Source organism: Pogona vitticeps, chromosome 3 (genome assembly GCF_051106095.1).
Source record: "Pogona vitticeps strain Pit_001003342236 chromosome 3, PviZW2.1, whole genome shotgun sequence".
NCBI lineage: Eukaryota > Metazoa > Chordata > Lepidosauria > Squamata > Agamidae > Pogona > Pogona vitticeps.
The window spans coordinates 4,565,651-4,588,186 of record NC_135785.1 but is presented as its reverse complement, the minus strand read 5'-3'; the positions used below and the strand labels follow the sequence as shown (position 1 = coordinate 4,588,186).

Genomic DNA, 22,536 nt, shown 5'->3' with positions numbered 1-22,536 from the left:
CAATGAATTTAATTTGGCACCCCTTACAGACCCTTTCATGGGAAGCCCAGAGTATTGCAGCAGCTGGCAGGGGGCAAAGGTTGTAATCCATGGGACAAGAAGCCACCGCAACTATTTATAGATATATAATTTATTTATGTTATTTATATACTGACTTTCTCCCCACAGGGGAGCCAAAGTAGCTGACAACAATTAAAATTATACAATGCTCACAGTTTGAAAAACTATACAATAAACAGTTAAACACTGATTAATATTAAAACCAAGATCAAAAACAATTTTGAAAACCTTTGAAAAAGTAGTTCTTTAAAAGAAATCTATAAACACAGATAGCATTCCTTCACTTATAACCAAGAGTCTTATGTCACCTTAAAGACAAATGAAGTTTGTATTTTTGAAGGTTTTCACGGCCGGGATCTGATGGTTGTTGTGGGTTTTTCGGTCTCTTTGGCCGTGTTCTGATGGTTGTTCTTCCTGACGTTTCGGCAGTCTCTGTGGCTGGCATCTTCAGAGGAAAGGAGTCAGAACTCTGTTCATGCTCTGTTGCTCTTAATCCTGTCCTCTGAAGATGCCGGCCACAGAGACTGGCGAAACATCAGGAAGACCAACCTTCAGAACACGGCCAAAGAGCCCGAAAGACCCACAACCACCACCAATGGAGTTTATTTGGTATAAGATGCATCTGACAAACTGGATGCAGTCCGCAAAAAGTTAGGCCTAGCGAAAGCTGTTTCTCCCTTTCCAGGGCCACCAAATTCATTGGCTGCCCCAGACCCACGAGATGAGACATCGGCTCTGCACCAAAAACCAGTGAGTGTGTCCATAAGAAGGAAAGACCATTCATTCTAATATGAGTTTGGCTCAAAAGTCATTGGATGCTAGGTGACACCGTGACTGTGTGTAGGCCCACCTGTTGTTCCAGGTGTGCAGCTCTGAAAGGTTTACATGTTGGGGGGTGGGCAGTGGTGGTGGGAGGAGGGATAAAGTGATAAGAGGAAAAAATAAGGATCTGCTTTATTTTTGTGGTTAGAGGGAAGCTCTTCTCCCTCTCACACAAGACGAGAACCAGGGGACATCCACACCAATGGAGGGGTGGGAGAGTAAGGACAGAAAAAAAGAAAATATTTCTTGACCCAGCATGTTGATAGTCTGTGGAGCTCCTTGCCACCGGATGTGGGGATGGCCTCTGGCATCTAGATGCCTCTAAAAGGGGAGTGGACAGATTCCTGGAGGACAAGTCCATCACAGGTGGCAAGCCATGATGGGGATGTACGATCTCCAGGCTTCGAAGGAAGGGATCTCCAAAGGCCAGATGCAGGGGAGGGGGATCAGGAGACAGGGTCTCTCGTGGTCTCGGGGGCTCCCAGAGGCGTCTGGTGGGGCCACTGGGAGATCCAGGAAGCTGGACTAAGAGGGGGCCCTTGGCCTGATCCAGCACAGGGCTCTTCTGAGGTTCTTATACCTTAAGATGTGAACCAAGTCGACCGCTAACACAGCCACCTCCTTAAAAAATTATATTTTTTCAGAGTGATTCTTAGGGCATCAATCCAAGGGAAGAGGTGCCCGCAGCACAATTAAAATGCTGTTTTGTACGCAGAGGGCTCCAGACTCAACCCCTGGGAATATATAAGGGCAGCCCAGCATGTGTGGATAGGTATGTGTATACAAGAATGCTGTGTAATTTACAGATTAGAAGTTTTGTAACCAATCAGATACTTTCTGGCCTTAGTCTATGGACATTAAGAGGGTTAATTGCCAGATAAATGGATAAAACAAGTGACAGCTATGTTATTCAGCTAGATTGTTTGTTATCTCTTAGAGATGTCTCTCAGACGTAGTCTGTTACATTAGGAATCTGTTTGCACTGTTGCTCTGATGACTTGTCAATCACTATGTCTGTTAAGAAAGATAATATGAAAATATTATAAGTCTGTCAAGCAGAAATCTGTATCAAGCCAAATGTTTCAAGCAGTGTTATTCTACATACTGTATATATATATTTTTACAGCAAACGTTTTTGAAGTTTCTACCATGACTAAGTTAATATTATTTCAATTGCTGGCACACAGAAGGGACTATACCATCCATAATCTATGTGTTTTTACAGACTGGAAGTTTTGTAACCGATCAGATTCTTTCTGGTGTCAGCCTATGGACATTAAGACCAAAAAAAATTGAGGTTTCCAGTTCCGGCAAGGAGCGTCAGCAGCGTTTTCTCCTAGCTGCCTCCTTAGTCTATTTTAATTTAGTCCTTTTTTAATCTTTGTATATACAGTTTTCAGATAGCTTTTAACATCTACAGCTTAAAGTTTTTGATCTAGCCCTTTTAGAAGAAAGGGAGGGCTATAGATAAAGAAGCCAGAGACTTTATCCAGAGGATATAATTAGCTTGGCTCTTACCAGCAACTCTGTTGACTCTGTTTATGCCTATTAAGATAAAGGAATAACTAGCTGACACAACTCCGGGAGGCAGTAGAAGACAGGAGGGCCTGGCGTGCTCTGGTCCATGGGGTCACGAAGAGTCGGACACGACTAAACGACTAAACACACACACAGCTAAAGGAACATAAATACTTCTGGCCTTGGAAGAAAGGAAAAGTGATTACCAGACTTAGTGGAAATTGAGTGGAAACAAGAAAGAGGAGGCTACATCTCTGTAAGTAACAGAACAACGCGGTCAAACAAAGAAACCTTTTCAGATAAGCCAGAGAGCTTCCTTGAGGACTTTGACTCTATGGTCCATTACCGGTATTACTGTTGTTGCTTATTACTGTTTTCCACTTTAAACATCTAAATGAAGTAGTGGAAATAATAGCCTCCCAATGATATAGGAATAGCAGATTTTTAACTTGTAATAAATTTAAGACTTCTGGATGGACGTAGGTGCAGGAGCTGAATGCGGATGAGTAGACGTAACAGGTTTATAACAGGCAGCCTTGCTTTGGCTCCTTTCCTCTCAGAGGGAATGGACTTTCAAACAAAAACAAGAGGTTCCTAAAATCTGGGAGAAGAAACACCAGCCAACTACAGGGGCTCAGAGATGACCAGCAGATGACCGTACCCCCAGCATTCCCCAAATGTAACCCAGGTCGAAGTAGACTTGGAGTTATCTGAAATTAGTGGATCTATCAGAGTGACCTCGAGCTACCCATTAACTGTTTGTTTGTTTGTTTGTTTGTTTGTTTGTTTATTTATTTATTTATTTAATTTAATTTATATGCCGCCCACACTACCCAAAGGTCTCTGGGCGGCTTACAGCATTTAAAATACAATAAAGTTATGTAGCAATTAAAATACAATTAAAATATATATAAAATTGCCATCGGACCCACAGCTAATATTATTTCAGTTATAAACTTCTCACCGCAAGGAGAATTGGTAATGCTGTCTGGTGGCTGTTACTTTGCTATTTGCTGGACTTGCGTGAATATCTCTGGCTTGGATCTGTTAAAATATTTACTGACCATCTACTTAAAGATCCCCACTTTTTCTTTCTTCTTCCCTCTCCCCTTGGTAGTATTTGCCAATAGGTTTAAAAATCATGTATGGCAGATTGATGGCCACCCTATGGAACAAGTGAAGTCCTTTAAATATTTAGGACTAAACTTCTCAACTGGCTCCTGGGAAAACCACCTAAAGTGATGGCGAACCTATGGCACGTGTGCCACAGCTGGCACACGGAGACCTCTCCCTGGGCTTGCGAGCGGAGCTTAGTGGAAGAAAGGGAGAAAGGAAAGGGGGAGGAACGAAGGATGTCAGTTTGGGAGGAAGGTATAAATGTCCAGGGAGAGAGGAGGTTTGGAAGCAGATGGGAGAAGGAGGAACGTGACAAGCAGGACGCTAAGTACGAAAAGACGCGCGGGCTCCTGAGAGATTGCCTGAACCTGAAAGCTGGAGGATTATTACCCGATCCAGAGCCAAAAAGAGAGAAGGAGAGACAGTATATGAGACACAGGAGTGGACGGTCATTGTCTTTTCGCAGGAGCATGGGCGAGGCAGAAAGGTAATAAGACCGGACTCTACCTTCTACGGAGCACCGAAGGAGGGAGACTGGGCAAGACGCCCATTCTGTGGCACAATCTGTGCAGTGAGGAGCGCTCCTCTACGGATCCCCACCGACCACGAACACTTTGGCCCAGCACCCCAATGAGTCGCCTGGACTTCCAGCAAGAGTTGGCCTCTTCCAGTTACAGCCTGACTTATCACGTTTTGACTGGGTTGAGATAATTGTTGAAAAGCTAGGGATTAATAAAAGTGAAGTTTTGAACATGACTGACAAGCCTCCGTCATAATTTCCCACCAAAAGTAAGGAACTGCCACAAAATTTAAACAAACGCAATCTCAGGTACACACTTGATTTTATTCTGGCCAGCCTTACAAATTGCTTTCTATCTGACACAGTGGGAGGTGGAAGTAATTTTAAGGCATTTTCCACATAGTTCTATTTTTAATCCAAAATATGGCCCTGCAAGGTATTTTTCTGGTAAGTAGGGAAATTAACAAAAGAAGCCTAAACATGTTTGTCTTAAAACAGCCTTTGATGAAAAGATTTTTCTGCCCTCTGCACCATTTGAAATACTTAAATATCTAAAATTTTATTATGTGATTATTTAATTGCCATTTTATTTTATGCTCAAAAATCTACAAGGTAGGCTTCAGCAGTATGTGGACCGAGAACTCCCAGAAGTACAAGCTGGATTCCGAAGGGGCAGAGGATCTAGAGACCAAATTGTTAACATGCGCTGGATCATGCAGAAACCCAGAGAGTTAAAAAAATCTACTTATTTATTTATTTTTATTTATTTATTCTATTTATACCCTGTCTATCTGGTCAATACGACCACTCTTCTGCTTCATTGACTATGCAAAAGCCTTTGACTGTGTGGACCACAACAAACTATGGCAAGTCCTTAAAGAAATGGGAGTGCCTGACCACCTTATCCATCTCCTGAGAAACCTATATGTGGGACAGGAAGCAACAGTTAGAACTGGATATGGAACAACTGATTGGTTCAAAATTGGGAAAGGAGTACGACAAGGCTGTATATTGTCCCCCGGCTTATTTAACTTATATGCAGAATACATCATGCGGAAGGCTGGACTGGAGGAATCCCAAGCCGGAATCAAGATTGCAGGAAGAAATACCAACAACCTCCAATATGCAGATGATACCACTCTGATAGCAGAAAGTGAGGAGGAATTAAAGAACCTCTTAATGAGGGTGAAAGAGAAGAGTGCAAAAAACGGTCTGAAACTCAACATCAAAAAAAAAAAAACCTAAGATAATGGCCACTGGTCCCATCACCTCCTGGCAAATAGAAGGGGACGCTATGGGGGCAGTGACAGATTTTTCTTTCATGGGCTCCATGATCACTGAAGAAGGTGACAGCAGCCACGAAATTAAAAGACACCTGATTCTTGGGAGGAAAGCGATGACAAACCTCGACAGCATCTTAAAAAGCAGAGACATCAACTTGCCAACAAAGGTCTGCATAGTCAAAGCTATGGTTTTTCCAGTAGCAATGTATGGAAGCGAGAGCTGGACCATAAAGAAAACTGATCACTGAACAATTGATGCTTTTGAATTGTGGTGCTGGAGGAGGCTTCCCACACTACACTGATCTCACAGCTACAAATATGCAACTATCCCACACACTACACCAGAACGCAGACAGAGTTTTAACTCCTGTCCTCTGAAGATGCCGGCCACTGAGACTGGCGAGACGTTAGGAAGAAAAACCTCCAGAACATGGCCAAACAGCCCGAAAAACCTACAACAAACACAACATGCAGATTTGTTCCCTGCTGGGTCTTGCCTCCCCTTTTCTCTTCTTGTTGAATTTTAGATGGTGGGCTCCTGAGGTCAAAGATCTGCCATCTTCTGTTGTATTGTGTTCCATGCAAGCAGACAGCACGTTATCCCTTGCTAATATTGGAATCATACAGACCTAGAAAATCCGAGAAATTCATGGTGTTTGCCTAGGTGAGATTCACTGGTGGAAAGTCTAAATGGAGAGGATGAGGACCATCACAAACAGCAACCGCACAGAATCATCTGGGGGCGACGTGTAGAATATCCACACACTCTCCAGCTGACTATGCAGGGAGATTTTGATTTTTTTAAAAAAATTGTTCCATTTATGTGCCCAAAAGTTCCCTGGAAAGCGGAAAGGATGTGGGCTTCACCGTCACGTTTTCCTGGTGCGCTTGCTTTTTACACAATTCAACCATGTTTCCTTTGCAATGTGACTCGCCAAGTCAGAGACGTGAAGCAGGATCGTATTTGCTAACAGCTCTCTTAGTCCAGGCCTATATCGCAGGAAACAGAAAGTAAAGGCACGGGGAGCGAACGGAGGATATGTGCTACAGAGAGTGAAGGGTCGGTGCGCGCATGCAGGTGCGTCTCTCTGTGTGCGCGCACCACTGGGTTAGTTGCTTGACGTCAAAGCAAAGCAAACAAGATCACTTGTGCAAAAAAAAAATAAGGATCACCAACATTTATAAGGAGGTAAATTTTCAGATTGCGAGGACACTGGATTTTGACAGGCCTTCCAAGTTGTCCTAATAAGTTGTTATTTCAAATTATGCATGGAAGGATGATAATATCGAGATTACTCAGAAAACTGCAAAGGTTCTTAAAATACAGTTGTGAAAAATCAGACCCAATATTATAGTGACTAACGGTCTAAGTGCCAACTGCATCGATATATTCTTTTCTTTTAATGACTGGATAGTAATATGGGGTTACTGTCTACAGGGTTTATTATTTGTGTGAATATTATTATGTAGTTCCTTTGTAGTAGCTTCTGTTTCCTGTGTAAAGCCTAAATAGTTCATGAATGAAATCAGCTCAGTACAGTATACCCGGGAGGGCAACTACAGTACAAAGCTGCATAAACATCTCCCTCAAAACTATATCAGAGTTTTCCTTTAAAACAGTTGCAAATGTTTTGTGACAGCTCCTTCAAACATCTGGGGGTCGAAATAAGCATAGTGATTATATTAAAAAAGAAATTCAAAGACACAACCAGGTGTACAATGAGTTCTGATCAATACCAATGCTGATGTGTGAAAACACAATAAAGTCTCAAATTCCATGAGTGGGGCAGATCTTTTTAGAACCAACTAAATTTCAGCAAGAATGACCAAGTTTTCAAAAGCTCACACATTGCTGTGCAATTTTAGGAGGTCTTCACAAAGGTATTGCCTCCTGTTCGGTTTTGGAATTTATTCTGATAATAAAAACTAATTGTCAGAGTGTTCTGGATAGCATTTAAAGAGGAATTGAGAGTTAAATTAATAAATCATGGCTAATAATGTACTTAACCAGAGCACAGTTTGCTGTCCTCTGAAGATGCCGGCCACAGAGACTGGCGAAACGTTAGGAAGAACAATCTTCAGAACCCAGCCAAAGAGCCCGAAAAACCCACAACAACCAATGTACTTAAGTGTTCCCTCATCAGTTAATGGCCCACAATTAATGGACAATAAAAACTGTATATTGGCATGGGGGGGAAACTAATATAGAGGTGTCTAGGAAGTTTTATATACTATGGGGAATATACTTTTTGAGCCAGTAAGCAGACTCTCACATATAATTTTCAGGATAAGTCTTTTTTTTTTAATTAAAAAACGAACACACTTAAGCCTTCTTTGTATGCTTTACTCTCACAGGAATTTCTGATGAATTAAAACTGTGAATCTGAAGTTACTGTTTGAACAGTACATGCTAGGCAGCTTTAGATAGTTGAACTGGCAATCACAGTGTCTGTACATTATTGTTGTTTTAAATTGTTGCTTTTAATTGTTTTTATGCTATTTCGATCGTAAGCCTCCCAGAGTAGACGTTGTCTAATTGGACGGTGTATGTATGTATGTATGTATGTATGTATGTATGTATGTATGTATGTATGTATGTATGTATGTATGTATGTATAGATGGATGGATGGATGGATGGATGGATGGATGGATGGATGGATGGATGGATGGATGGATGGATGGATGGATGGATGGATAGACAGACGGATAGACAGACAGACAGACAGACAGACAGACAGACAGACAGACAGACAGACAGACAGACAGACAGACAGACAGATAGATAGATAGATAGATAGATAGATAGATAGATAGATAGATAGATAGATAGATAGATAGATAGATAGATAGATAGATAGATATAGAGTGTTAGGTTCACCGAAATAGTGCCAGCTAGAACACCTCTCAAACACAGTATGTTTCTAAACAAAGTCTGCACACCCAAGACAGGTACAGCAAACAAGAAAGCAGAAAATCAAGGAAGTTACTTTTAGGGACTACAACGGTGCTGCAAAAGTTGTAATTGAAAAAAATGACGCCTTTCTGAGCACTACGTGGGATGTCTCAATCCAGCCACAACATCTACCTGTGGAGTTTTGGGTCTTACTTTGCCTGCTTCTCGTGAATGCCCCAGAAGAACCTGGCAACTGGTTTGCTGGGGTCCAGACTGGGAAAGCTGGGGTGCAGTGGCTGGGATCTTTCTTCTTCCGGGTCTGGCATTCTGGAATTCTGGAGGACAGGAGCACTTGGAACCAGAAAGGAAATCACTGAAAGAAGGCAAATGCAATTAATTCAGGGAACAAACTAGAAAGATGAAGTAACCTTTTTTGTAAAAAAATATTTTTATTATTATTATTTACAAAGTCTGCCATATTTGTTTAACATCGTGCCCCCTGAGTTCCACTTATAGTCATTTGTTAATACATCTACAATACATATTAAGTCCTTAATCTATACATCGTGCCTCTAGCCATGGATAAAACAAGTTCCTTCCCTTTGATTTTTAATGTCAGTCTGTCCATTCCTGCACAGTCCAGTATCTTTTTATTATTTCTTCATCTGGATGTGTTTCTTCATTCTTCCAGTACTGTAACCTTTCGATTAGGTGAAGCCAAACAAGCCCAACAGGGCGGGAGAGGCAGAAGATGATGCTGGGTAAAGACTCTGGAACATTCTGGGAGTGCAAGAAATTTTGCAAACTGACCAAATTAGCCTTCAAAGGATACCACAGATTTCATATTGGTTGACATTAGCCCAATCACAAAATATTTGACAATCTATGAAACAAACCGTAGCCAACAATTTGTTTAAGTATCTATCACATATAAGTCATCTTTCCTCTTAATGCATTTAAGTTTAATTATTCTAGCCCTCATTCTTAGCAGTAATTGCCAAAGTATATGATAATGGAAAAAAAACACCTTTCTCTTCAAGCCCTTAATGGCCAGCTGCCTAAATGGGATTTTGTAATAGATGGCTGTACCTTACTGCTTCGAATGTGTTTTGGCGTTGCTTATGTTTCTTATATTTGTTGGGTAGTGTTTGTATATTCACTGTTGTTAGCTGTAATATTGTCTTTTAAGGATGCAAGCCACCTTGGGTCCTTTTTAGGACAAGGTAAAGGTAAAGGTAAAGGTTCCCCTTGACAATTTTTGTCTAGTCGTGTTCGACTCTAGGGGGCAGTGCTCATCCCCGTTTCCAAGCCATAGAGCCAGCGTTTTGTCCGAAGACAATCTTCCGTGGTCACATGGCCAGTGCGACTTAGACACAGAACGCTGTTACCTTCCCACCGAAGTGGTCCCTATTTATCTACTCGCATTTGCATGCTTTCGAACCGCTAGGTTGGCGGGAGCTGGGACAAGCGACGGGAGCTCACTCCGTTGCGTGGATTCGATTTTCCGACTGCTTGGTCTTCTGACCCTGCAGCACACAAAGGCTTCTGCGGTTTAGCCCGCAGCGCCACCACATCCCTGTGTTTTAGGACAAAGCTGAGGGGAAAAACAATTTAAATAAATGAAATAAATTCTTCATTTGCTTGTCTCTTGCTGTGGTTTTTTTCTCTCTCTCTGTTCCCATTGGGAACATGGGGATATTTCACATGTCAAATTCTAGACCCTTACACTCGGAGCAAAGACCGCTCTACTCGTTGCACCCTACAAAACACTAAGCTCGTGGCTTGATACAAACAAGTGCAGCCTTGATGTAAACATTACATGCAGGTGTCCTGGAGCAACAACTGCTATGCTTGTGAAGCTGCACAGAAAACCTCACTATCTCAGGGTGAATCCTGTAATCTGTTTACAGAATGGGACAGCGTTGAACCGTATTATCTCTCCATCCATCCATCCATCCATCCATCCATCCATCCATCCATCCATCCATCCATCCATCCATCCATCCATCCATCCATCCATCCATCCATCTCTCTCTCTCCATCCATCCATCCATCCATCCATCCATCCATCCATCCATCCATCCATCCATCCATCCATCCATCCATCCATCCATCCATCCATCCATCCATCCATTTCTCTCTTTCCATCCATCCATCCATTTCTCTCTTTCCATCCATCCATCCATCCATCCATCCATCCATCCATCCATCCATCCATCCATCCATCCATCCATCCATCCATCCATCCATCCATCCATCCATCCATCCATTTCTCTCTTTCCATCCATCCATCCATCCATCCATCCATCCATCCATCCATCCATCCATCCATCCATCCATCCATCCATCCATCCATCCATCCATCCATCCAAATGTATACATGCATGTATGTAAATAAAAGCCACCCGAGCTTTTGGGCGGGAGGCGCCAGGTGCTGAACCCAAGACCCGATGCCTGCAATGGCAGGGCTTTGTCTTCCAGCAACAATCTCCTCCCATTGATAACACGCCCCATGGGATTTCACACTGGAAGATCATGCATTTGAGCCCCAAATGTCCACCGCCTCATTTCACACTGCCAACATAGATCTCCGACACTTTCAGAGATGAAAAAAAAGCGCCATAAAGTCACCAGAGGACAAAACGTCAGAGGCCTCTCCGCTAGAGACGTCACACTGACAGTTTGGGCAAACAGCAAGAGAAGCTACTGAGACGCCCACACCCTTTGCCCCCTCTTCTCCCAAAGACGTACGTCTTGATCCGCCAGCGCTCCCCTCCTGCTCCTGTTTGCTTTCTGGCTGGAAGCCAACATGAAGAAATGCCAACCAGCGGAGAAGGAATATTGTGCGCTCGTTGTTCTGTGACTCATAAGCCACGAAAAGCTCTGGGAGCGTCTGAACGAGCACAAGAACAAAGCACTCTCACCGCCCCACCCAGGACAGAAAACATTAGATCGAATCTTATCTCTTCGAAAAATCACACCAGGGGAGCGTTCAGGTATGGCACATACCTGAACAGGTGATGATGGGGGAACCTACTTAGCCAGAATCACAAGGTGCTGCATACCAGAGACTCACACAGCTTATCAAGAGTCTCATGAATTTTCATTTCTATTTCTAAGAAAGAGCAATACGCTGCTGCTCGTGAGTACAGAAAGGGTGGGTGGAAGCTTTTTAAAAAAAACGTTAATGTTTTCTCTAGATGCTTCAAGGAAGGTTTCCAAAGTGAGCTTAAGTTTTTTCCTGAGGTGTGGTGGGAACGAGCGGACCACAAACGCAGGCACTTCCTGTCTGGACTTTCATTGGACTTCACGTGTTTGCGAAGGAAAACTGGTACTAGTGTAAGCGACGCAGGTGGCTTTCCTGTTACGGAAAAGGAATGGGCTACGGAAAAAGTATTTTCCAAGAACCTTCCTATCTTTGCAACCTCCCTGTCTCTTCTACCTGCAGCCAAACATGTTCACAGGATCAGGCCCATGGGTCCACACGTCGACGGTGCTTCTAGACCACCTTTCCCCCACGCACAAGCCAGGTGCCGTTCCTCCTGGGTGGTGATGCGAGATCCAAATCTATTTGCCCAAGGCAGTGGCCTCCCTCGTGCGCTATGGCACTTTCCCAATACCTGAATATATTACGACGCAGGTTTGTGTGACCTGCGGTTGCCTGAATGGCAAGGCTAACCGAGATAAGTGGCACAAAAGAGAGTGAGGAACTCTCGGGGGATCAAAAGACAAGCCAACATGGGTCCAAGCAGGGCCCCGAGGAGACAGCGGGAGCCCTTCAAAAGCTCCTATCGAATGTGCAAAAATGAAGGGCACAAGGTAAGTAAAGTGAAGGAATCTCAGCTTCCCTTTTCAAAGGGGAAGAGGATCAGAAGACAGGGATCTTGTGATCTATCTGGTGGGGCCACGGGGAGATACAGGGAGCCGGACGAGACCGGCCCTCGGCCTGATTCAGCACAAAGCTCTTCTGAGGTTCTCATGATGTTTCCATCTCCTCAAATTAATAGACTGAGCCAAAAGGGCACCTTGCAGATCATCTGGTCTTGAAGTCCCCAGCGTGGCACATGGAGCCTGCCAATGAGTCCTACACACAATTGGTTAATGGCGGCCAGGCTCCTTGCCCTTAAGGTTTTCACAGATGTTTGTTACTTTTTTTTTGAAAAAGAAAGAAATATTCTTTCAACTTTTGAAAATTAATTCGGGAGGCTCTGAGTCAACCTTTCAGAGCTACCACTGGGGATCCTGGGGAAACCTTTTTATTTACAGAGCCATGTACATCTACCTTATTTGGAGTCCAGCAATCCGCCTGATTGTTGCAGGTGTTGGCAAAGGCCAGACGTCCTGTGGCCTCACACATGCCAGCCTCAACTGTGGAGAGCTGGCCTCAAGTCCCATTAAACCACCCCCCTCATATATATATATATATTTTTCAATTTAAAAGCCTTTATTAAAAAAACCCAAAAAACTGGTCTGAATGTAAATCCACCCACCCAGGCCCAGAGGCAGCCACCCTCCATTTTTATTTTGTGTTTTGGACCCCAAAGGTGCCCTTGTTCTCTCTTGGGGGGGGCTGGGAGCCAATACAGTGGTGCCTCGCTTAATGAGCGCACCGTTTAACGACGAATCCGCATACCGATCTTCGCATTGCGATGTTAGGGAAACAGCTGATCGGCGGTTCCAAAATGGCTGCCGGGTGTAGAAAATGGCCGCCCGCAGCGTTTTCGCGCCCTGCCCTCGCTTACCGAGTTTAATGCGTTCCTATGAGGTTTTCCTTTCTGTATAGCGATGTTTCCAGATAGCAACGTTAATCCTGGAACGGATTAACGTCGCTATGCAGGGCACCACTGTATTGGCGTTCCCTAACATCTCTTCCTCCACACTCCCGCCAAAGGGTTTGTAATTTCTTGTTAATTGATGGCCTTCTTCAGTTTTTTTGGGTTTTTTTAATAAAGGCTTTTAAATTGAAAAATATATATATATATATGAGGGGGGTGGTTTAATGGGACCTGAGGCCAGCTCTCCACAGTCCAGGCTGGGATGTGTGAGGCCACAGGATGTCTGGCCTTTGCCAACACCTGCAACAACCAGGCGGATTGCTGGACTCTGAATAAGGTAGATGTACATGGCTCTGTACATAAAAAGGTTTCCCCAGGATCCCCAGTGGTAGCTCTGAAAGGTTGACTCGGAGCCTCCCGAATTAATTTTCAAAAGTTGAAAGAATATTTCTTTCTTTTTCTTTTTCTTAAATATTTTCAATTTAAAAGCCTTTATTTAAAAAAAAACCCAAAAAACTGAAGAAGTCCATCAATTAACAAGAAATTACAAACCCTTTGGCCGGAGTGTGGAGGAAGAGATGTTAGGGAACGCCAATATTGGCTCCCAGCCCTCCCCCAAGAGAGAACAAGGGCACCTTTGGGGTCCAAAACACAAAATAAAAATGGACGGTGGGGCCTAAGGGCCCCAAGGGACCCCAAGGGTGGCTGCCTCTGGGCCTGGGTGGGTGGATTTACATTCAGACCATGAGCTGCGGCTTGCCCACCCTTGACTTACTCAACCCATCTTTCTTCTTGTTGTCCTGTGCTGTCAGTCATTTCTGCCTCGTGTCAACCCAACGGATTTGTGGTGTGTATGCAGGGCAGAAAGACAGACGAGGAATCAGGAAGCCTGGGTTCAAATCTGCACCGGCCACGCAAACCCACTGAGGGGTGGCAATGTATTATTTCAACATCTCACATATATCAAGAACTCTACAGTATTAGGGAACCCCTCCTCCTGTAGCTGAAATCACCCTGGGGGCACCGAAGAAGGCCAGATGAACTCACAGGTTCTCTTGTTAACCGCCTTGCAAAATAAAGGGGGCATTTCACTGAACCCCCATCTTTGGAAAGCACCATTTTGAAGGTGGTTGAGTAATACAGGGGGCAGGGGGAAAGTATGTGGTTACAGCCTTTGTGGGGAGACAGGCTGCCCATCCCTCACCAATCCAAGTTTCCAAAAGGTGGCCCCAATTCTGCACTTTGCAAGCCAGACCACCAAGGGTTTGCCACATGACCGAAAGCGCAGGAAGAAAAATGATGCTGAGGTTACAGCAAGAACGGGTTAGCAAAATATTTTAAGAGTGCAGGAAACAAACAAACCCACCCAGATTCCCATTTGGCACAGGTAGGTGATCACATTGCAACGCCTGCCATTTTAAACCACCTTTTGTAATGGAAGGCCGTGCAAACACGGACAGACGGGACAAAGATAAGAAAACGCTGACTCACACTCCCTTCATGCTTCATTCAGCAAGCTGCGCTGACCGGAGTGGTACACAAATTCCTGGGTTAACCCCGCGAATCTGTACAAAGGCAGGGTCATCCGGCGTGTTGCATTTCCGATTTCTTTCTTAACCGTTTCTCAGCAGGATTGCCGCTCTTTCACAAGTTATGACCCCCTGAAGGCTGATAGCTGCTGGCATACCTGTCGGCGGAAAGCCCGTCGGCGCTGTCCTGGGAAAGGCCGGGGGAATGGAGAGACAGGACATCAGCAGTGGACGGGAGGCACCGCCCTGACGCAGGACGCCCAAAGGAAACTCCGGAGGCTTCTGTCTCCACTGCTGTTGGGGAAGCAGAACAGTTGTACAGTTGGAAGGGGGTGCTTTGCATCTTCCCTGAAACAGCTGCTTGCTCCCCTGCCTGGGGGTTCATTTTCACCTTGCATTTAAACGAACCAACCAACCAACCAACCAACACAACCCAACACAACCCAACACAACCAGCTAGTCAGACAGACAGACAGCCAACCAACCAACTCACATTTTTATCCCGCCCAACTAGTAGCAGAGCTACTACTCTGGCCGCCTAACAGAAGAACATCAAAATAACATAATAATCGAAAATTAAAACTAAATATTAAACGTTAACATCACAGTCCCCATATATATGTTAAGATATACCGTGGACATTACGACACCAATCTAGTTTGATCCATGGCAGATTTGGATTTGAAGGAGAACATGCAATTGATGTCTATTATTGTTATGTACCATCAAGTTACAACTGACTTTCAAGCAATAGGGTCTTCAGAGAAACTGAGATACTTAAGGAGTGGCTTTACCAGTTTCACCCACACCCACACTACACACCCAGTGAGTTCCCATGGCAGAGCCCAGGATTTGACCTCAGGTGTCCGGAGTCGATTTCTCTAGCCACTACACCACGCGGAGTGCCCCCAAATGGCATCCACCTTTGAGATAAGTAAAAAGGGGGTACGACTGAGCCAGACTTTCTCCTCTGGAAGCCCAATTGAAATGGTCAGGGGCTGGTACAGCTGCCACCTTGGTCCTTTCAGTGAAGTCTAGAAGGCAAAATGTCCTGTTTGGCTCTGGACGTTAAGTCATGGCCACTGGACTTCTTTCTTATTAGGTTGAAATGTTTCGCTACTCTTCCAAGGAGCTTCTCCAGTCTGATGGGAGTTGGGAGGAGACCCCAGATATCTGCTCCAGATTGGCTTCACTTCGCCCTGGTCTGAATAGGCTCGTTAGATGGAGATATCACCCATCACACCCCCATGCTTCTTGTCTTGTATATGTTGTGCTTTTAATTGTAATTTATTATACGGTATATGTATTACTGCACTTTATGGTATTTGATTTGTGCCCCAATTGTATTATTATTATTTTGTATACGTATTATTTTGTTATTCTCTTTGTTTAACTGTTGTAAACCGCCCAGCGTGGCCCTGGCTGCCACATGGGCGGCATATAAATAAATAAATAAATAAATAAATAAATAAATAAATAAATAAATAAATAAATAAATAAATAAATAAATAAAAATAAAAATAAAAATAAAAATAAAAATAAAAATAAAAATAAAAATAAAAATAATAATAATAATAATAATAATTATTATTATTATTATTTTTATTTTTATTTTTATTTTTATTATTATACATCTGAACCTATCTCTGGCAAGGAAACCATGTGTTCTATCCCAATGCTGGAAGTGGATATTACAGCAATTAATTAATTAATTAACTATACCACCCCATTAGTGCCAAAGCACTGTTCTAGGCAGTTTACAGGCAATTAAAGACCGAAATAGACACACATGATTAGAAGCAGAACTCTTACAGGGCGTGAAAGATGACTGTTTGTCCTAACAGGAGCTTACCTCCTTTCACATGTTGCAAATCAGTTTGCTTGCTTTTTTGTAATAGATTTATCTGGTCCTTGGCTACCTAATGCCATCCTTTAGTTCCCCAATCTCCAGCCCAATGTCTGCCTTGGCGCTGTGTAGCAAATCCACCTGGTGGCCCGCCTAACCTCCAGCCCTCAGCGAGTACTGGAAATAATACCTAGACCCAAGTGGACTGTTCAGTGATTCTTGGCTGAATGGCTGGCTGAAACTCAAAATCATCAGGCACATTTCCACCAAACCCTTACATGCCAAAGAGAAGCAAAGCTCTGAAAGGTTGGGTCTCTTCCCACGATGCGTTGTAGGGCTGGCGTTCTGCCCAGCCTGGGCATGGCTGTCCTGGGCATTGCTACAGGAAGACAGGGCATCGTTTTCTGTCCTGGGGAAGAAAATGAAATCACAGAGTGGTGAAGGCTTGCCGTCAAGAATGATTACTGTGCATAGATTATTACCTCTCTCATTTCCTGTAACAGAGAAGAGAGCCATTTGGTACGGCGGGCTATTACCAGCCTCATCAGCGCAGCCTCCCACTTCCGTACAGAAGCCGCTGTGAGGCACCAGACCATCTGGTGCCCTCCAGATGTTTTAGAGGACAGCTCTTCTAGCTTCTTGCAATTCAAAACATCTGGAAGAGGGCTCTGCCTTGATGCAGTCCCATATTATCCACCCCAGCAGGACATCACTGTCTTATGAACTGGAATGGAGGCCTTTCCTGCTTCTTAAGATTTCTCTCCAGAGAGATAGGAGGAAATGGACGACAGGCCGTTGGCATACCCAGACATGAGCTCTGGCGACTAAGCTACGGACCCTCTACTTTTAGGACAGGAGTGTGGAGCCTTGTTTTCTCTTTAAGGCCAGCAGCCAGGAGGGGCAAAGGAAAAATGCCCTTACGTGGCCTCAAATCACCTGATTCACAGCAATCCTACTAGGTATTTGCAAAGGCTTTCACGGCCGGGATCTAATGGTTGTTGTGGGTTTTTCGGGCTTCTTGGCCGTGTTCTGAGGATGGTTTTTCCTAACATTTCGCCAGTCTCTGTGGCCGGCATCTTCAGAGGACAGCAAACTGTGCTCTTGTGTAGTTTGGCTAGGGCGTGGAGTATTTATGGCTGTGAGATGGGATGATTAGTGTATATTGTTGTGGGTGTATTGTTTTCTGTGGATGGGTGATTAGTGTGTTTTGTTGTGTGTGTACTGTTGTGATAAGGAGATTATCTGTCACTGTGGTTGATGGTAGCGATCCCCTTGACCTTGTGGTTGGGTAGAGTTCGTGACCTTTTGCATGCTGTATTTTTGAGAGCTGGGAGCCAAGTTTTGTTGAGTTTCAAACTTTCCTCTTTTTTATTGAAGTTTTTCTGGTGCTTGTGGATTTCAATGGCTTCCCTGTGCAGTCTGACGTAATGATTGCTGGTGTTGTCCAGTATTTTAACGCTAGGAAAAACCACCCTCAGAACACGGCCAAGAAGCCCGAAAAACCCACAACAACCAATCCTACTAGGGTTTGCAAGAGTTATGTGAGATATTTAAGAGGTGGCTCTCCCATGGCCACACCTCTTCGGCAAGTTTCCAAGGCTGAACGGGGACGGGATCTACACCACCACTCTGGCTTTCCGAACGGGCAGAGTTACTTCTGATTCCTCTCTCTCGTTCTGCCACTTTGTTTTGTCCCTTGTCTTCTTTCCGTGCCTGGGAGCTGCTGGAGGGAGGACCTGTTTGCTCCTGCCAGACCTTTGAACGGATTTCTTGCAGAGTTTCAGAAATTAGGTTGGGAATCTCAACGTAGCCTTAGGGCTGGCGGTTGCTTACCCGCTGGAGTTTGCACACATATGAGTTTTTAAAGGCTTGCATCTGTTCAAGTTTGCTTTTTAAAACATCTTGAACCCTGCTCTTGCCATCTGGGAGAAATGGGACTATAAAAATAAAGGACAACAATGTGAGTTGTACGGCTGTCCCATTTCAGCATGGCTCTCCCGAAGCCCATGTTTTCGTAAATCTAGACAGGCTTGCTGGCTAGGTTTGAAAACACCAAATTGGAAATGTGTGCTGCAAGAAGGTGTGGGGGGGGGGAAGCAAAGAGTGTTGGCTGCAGTACTGCAGTTTAATTACTGTGCCATGAGGCTCCTTGTGAAACCAGTGTCTCTTCTGCACTGTGTGATGCATGACACCGATCCCTACATGCACACTCGTTCCCTAATAATAGATGCAGCATGAATTGTATGTGGAAGTGATCATTTTTAACCTCTAAATGACTGATTTGCCAGCCATTCCTCCTGGCTGTTGCAGAGAATGAGGGACAGCCCATCCCGTTGGCTCAGCAGTGACTACGTAGATGCTGTTCCACCTTTCCCAGAATGGTCTCCTTTTATGATAAACCCTACATTCCGAGCAGACCAATGTGCCACTGCTGTTTCTCTCTCTTGGAGTGCAGACATGAATGGACCGATATCCATCCTTTTCAGCTCTAACAAATGAACTTAAGAATGTGGCCAGTTGCCATGTTACAACTGGAGGATGGTGAGAGCCGTAACCCACCACAGGAACTTTCCCAAGCTGTGTATTTCCTGGGCACTGGGGAAGTAAATCTAAACTCCCTTTATTTTATAAACTGGTTTATTTTAAGCTGGTTGCTTGACTCAGAAAGCAAGCTGGGTTAAGCCGGAGCCATCTGGATGGGGTTCTCTCTGCAGTGCTTGTTCCTCTCCATCAGACAGTGGATAATAAAAATGAAGGGACGGATGGTTTGCAAAGCAGCCGGTGATGGGACTCTGTGGCAGGAGGGCTCATCCATCCCTGGCTACCTAGCAGGCAAGCAATCAGCAAGCCCTCCCCTCCTCCGGGCGCTGACACCAGGAGGAAGTGTGATGGGACAGAATTGCCGAAGCAGCTGCAAGGCAGCCAAGCTTCCTGAGCCTAGTGGAGCAGACCTTGCGCTCTCTGAGAAAGCCGGCAGGACCATGATCTGATGGGCAGCAATGTGCTCTACCTACTAGAAGGCGAGACTGAGATCCAGAAAGAAAGCAGGTACCGGACATGAGGCAGGGCTGATACCGGAGCAGAATCGAACTAGATTTTAGTACAGTGGTGCCTCGCATAGCGACGTTAATTGGTGCAGCAAAAATCGCTGCAAAGCGATTTCGTCGCTATGCGATTTTAAAAAGCCCATAGGAATGCATTGAAACCCCTTCAATGCGTTCCTATGGGCTTAAAATTGACCTTTAAGCGAAGATCCTCCATACGGCGGCCATTTTCGCTGCCCGGTAAGCGAGGAATCCGTCCCTTAACACAGCAGGTAGCCATTTTTTTACCCGGCAGCCATTTTGAAACCGCCAATCAGCTGTTGGAAAATCATCGCTATGCGATAATCGGTAAGCGAAACAGCGAACCAATCATCGCAAAGCGATTTTTCCCCCTAGGGAAAATCTTCATCGCTATGCCGTTTCGTCGTTAAACGGGGCACCCATTAAGTGAGGCACCACTGTATAACCTTTAGCAGAGAAAACACAGGCCTCAGAGAAACTAGGCCCAGAAACATTCACACGTAGCTCAGGCAAAGAGAGGAACATTCACGCATGGTATGGAACATTGTTGTCACACACTTGTTTGGCCCATCCTCCTCCTTTTGACCTGGCAGATGGTCTGGTCCTCGAAGGCAGGCAGGAGGAAACCAGCCATGACAGGCCAAAACATGCACACCAGGGACCCAGAGAAGGAAGGAAATCTATCAGGGCCCAGGAATAAAACACATAAACATAACAAAAGATAAGATTCTTTCCCCAGACATTTAGACACTTCCTGAACATAAGCCAAGGACACAGGGACACAAGGTCTGCATATCTATAGATAGCCAATAGGTTAATTTAGTTGCCATCACTACCCAATGAGGGACTGGATCCAAAGTTGGGGTACAGTTGACCAACAGAATCATAGCATTTTATGGCTCTTTGACTGTATCATTATAAAAATGTATGTACTCTATATGTTCGGGGTCTTTCTCTGCTTTTAAGAGAAGTCCCAAGCTGACCTTTTTCTTTGCTGCTATTCAAATAAAATTGGGCCTTGGGTCCAACTGTTTGCGTCTTATGCCTGATTCCTCGCCAGAGAATCTTAGAACCCAGGTCTGGCCGGCAACAAGGCAGCTTGGCTTGCTTTCCTGCTGGAGACTCGCACCTCATGATGGCCCTTGAGATACCAAGCCAGTTTCAAGCCGGTAGGTTCGGCTCACAGGGCCCCCCTATACGGCTCAGGACCATGCTCTCAGAGGGACTGTCATCTCCCAAAAAAGGCCAGCCTGCTCTTGCGGAGAGCAAGGGAGAGCTCAGGTTACTGCACGATGGTCTAATAAGGCTCGTTGGGTTAGGATGGGAAAGAGGGCCTTTTCTGTTGTGCAAATTGAGAGAAAGAGAGGCAAGCAAAGAAGGGAGCTGTGGAATTTGTCGGTGTCTTGAAACTTCTCCGAGGCATCTGTTAAACTGGAAAGAGTCCTGCTTCCCCCTTCCCCCAAGGGGTTTCTGCAAACGTGGGAGCAAGACAAAGGCAACTCAAAGAGATACAGAAGTAAGAAATATTTCATCAAAACCATTGAAACCTACCTGCAATGCATGGGTGCTGTTCTAACGTAAATAAATGGGAGAGGATCAAGTGAGTGTCAGAAGGTCTGGCGTTCTTGTTCCTCATACTTTTTTTTTAATGAATAAGCTTAATCCATATATTTTAATATGAAAAAGGACTCAACATTTCTGGGCTTAGAGCACTGAGAAAAACGGGAGAAAGACCTACCTGCCAAGAATAGCAACCGACCCGTGCGGTTTCACACATGCCTCTGCTTGAGGTTCTGCAGGCTTAAGGCTGCCCGTTGCCTGGCATGCCGGCTGCCATGAGATACACACCGTACCGGAAATATCAGAAGGAAAACAGTGGCGACACCTTGAGAACTAGCTAGATAAGGGCCAATCCTTCCATAAATCAGAACATCCTTCCAACGGACATTGTCCACTTTGATTACCTTTGATAAGAACACAGGGGGGGAAAAGGAACCTCGGGAAACGAGCTTCTTTGAACAAGCCCACCACATGTACATCGTGCTTTTGAATGCTGAAAGCATACATGCATGTATGCATGCACACATTATCTTGCCGTAAATCTTAGAGCAGCGTTATGAGGACAGGATTGTTCTCAAAACAGCAGCCTATCTGCTCCTGGCTTTTCATCGAATCATAGAATAATGGAGTTGGAAAGGCACGTGTAAGGCCATTGAGTCCAATCCCTTTGCTCAAGGCAGGAATCCAAATCAAAGCAGATCTGACAGAGGGTTGCTTAATTTTACTTTGAATGCCTCCAGCATTGGAGTGCTCACCACCGCCTGAGGTCATTGGTTCCATTGTCGTACTGCTCTAACAGTTAGGAAGGTTTTCCTTATATTCAACTGAGATCTGGCTTCCTGTTGCTTGAGCCTATTCTTACGTGCCCTGCACTCTGGGATGATTGAGAACAGATCCTGCCCCTCCTTTGTAGGTGAAAAGTGCTATCCTCTCTCCCCTCCATCTTTTCTCATGGCTAAACATGCCCAGTTCTTTCCTCCTAGGGTTTGGTTTTCCAGTCCCCTGATCACCCTTGTTGCCCTCCTCTGAGGTTGCTCCAGTTTGTTGGCATCCTCCTTCAAGTACGGTGTCCAGAACTGAACAGAGTCCTCTAGATGAGGCCCAACCAGTGCTGAATAGAGGGGATATAGGACCTCATGGGAATTGGAGGCTGTACAGTACTTCTGTCCCTGCATCCTAAAACTGCATTTGCCTTTTTTGCAGCCACATTGCACTGTTAGCTCAAAAGCTTTTGATCTACAACCATTTTAAAGAGTTCTTATGTCTTCCTGACCTTCAGAGCGCCTCTTAAGCATTTCTTGTGGTTAGAGATCCCTTGTTACTCTGTACACACAGGTGCCCACTCAGCCTGGGACACTCCAGAGCTCTCTTCCCCCACTTGCTGCTCTTCAACTATCTCTGGACTTTCTCTCTCAGTGTTCTGGACTGCTGGTTATGGTGGCTAGGGCTGATGGGGGTTGTAGTACAAAACCTCTGGAAGGCAAGAGGTGGAGGAAGGTTGCCTCGGAAGGCAAATCAACTTAACAAAGCGAGTTCGGGTGATCTCCC

At 44.8% G+C, this 22,536-nt stretch overlaps 1 protein-coding gene across 7 annotated transcripts in view; it reads right to left on the bottom strand.

Moving 5' to 3' along the window:
- Positions 1-22,536, bottom strand: part of ARMC9 (armadillo repeat containing 9) — a 123,545-nt gene that overhangs the window by 8,184 nt on the left and 92,825 nt on the right. For 4 of the 7 annotated variants that reach the window (XM_072996330.2, XM_072996332.2, XM_078389737.1 and 1 more), the window contains 3 exons: positions 16,642-16,772; positions 14,676-14,811; positions 8,406-8,586 (listed from right to left, as the gene is read on the bottom strand). In XM_072996330.2, coding sequence (XP_072852431.2) covers positions 8,406-8,586; positions 14,676-14,811; positions 16,642-16,772 — 448 coding nt within the window. Of the gene's footprint in view, positions 1-769; positions 1,897-8,405; positions 8,587-14,675; positions 14,812-16,641; positions 16,773-22,536 lie in introns of those variants that run through there. The other 3 variants (XM_072996335.2, XM_072996333.2, XM_072996331.2) reach the window with 3 other exon arrangements.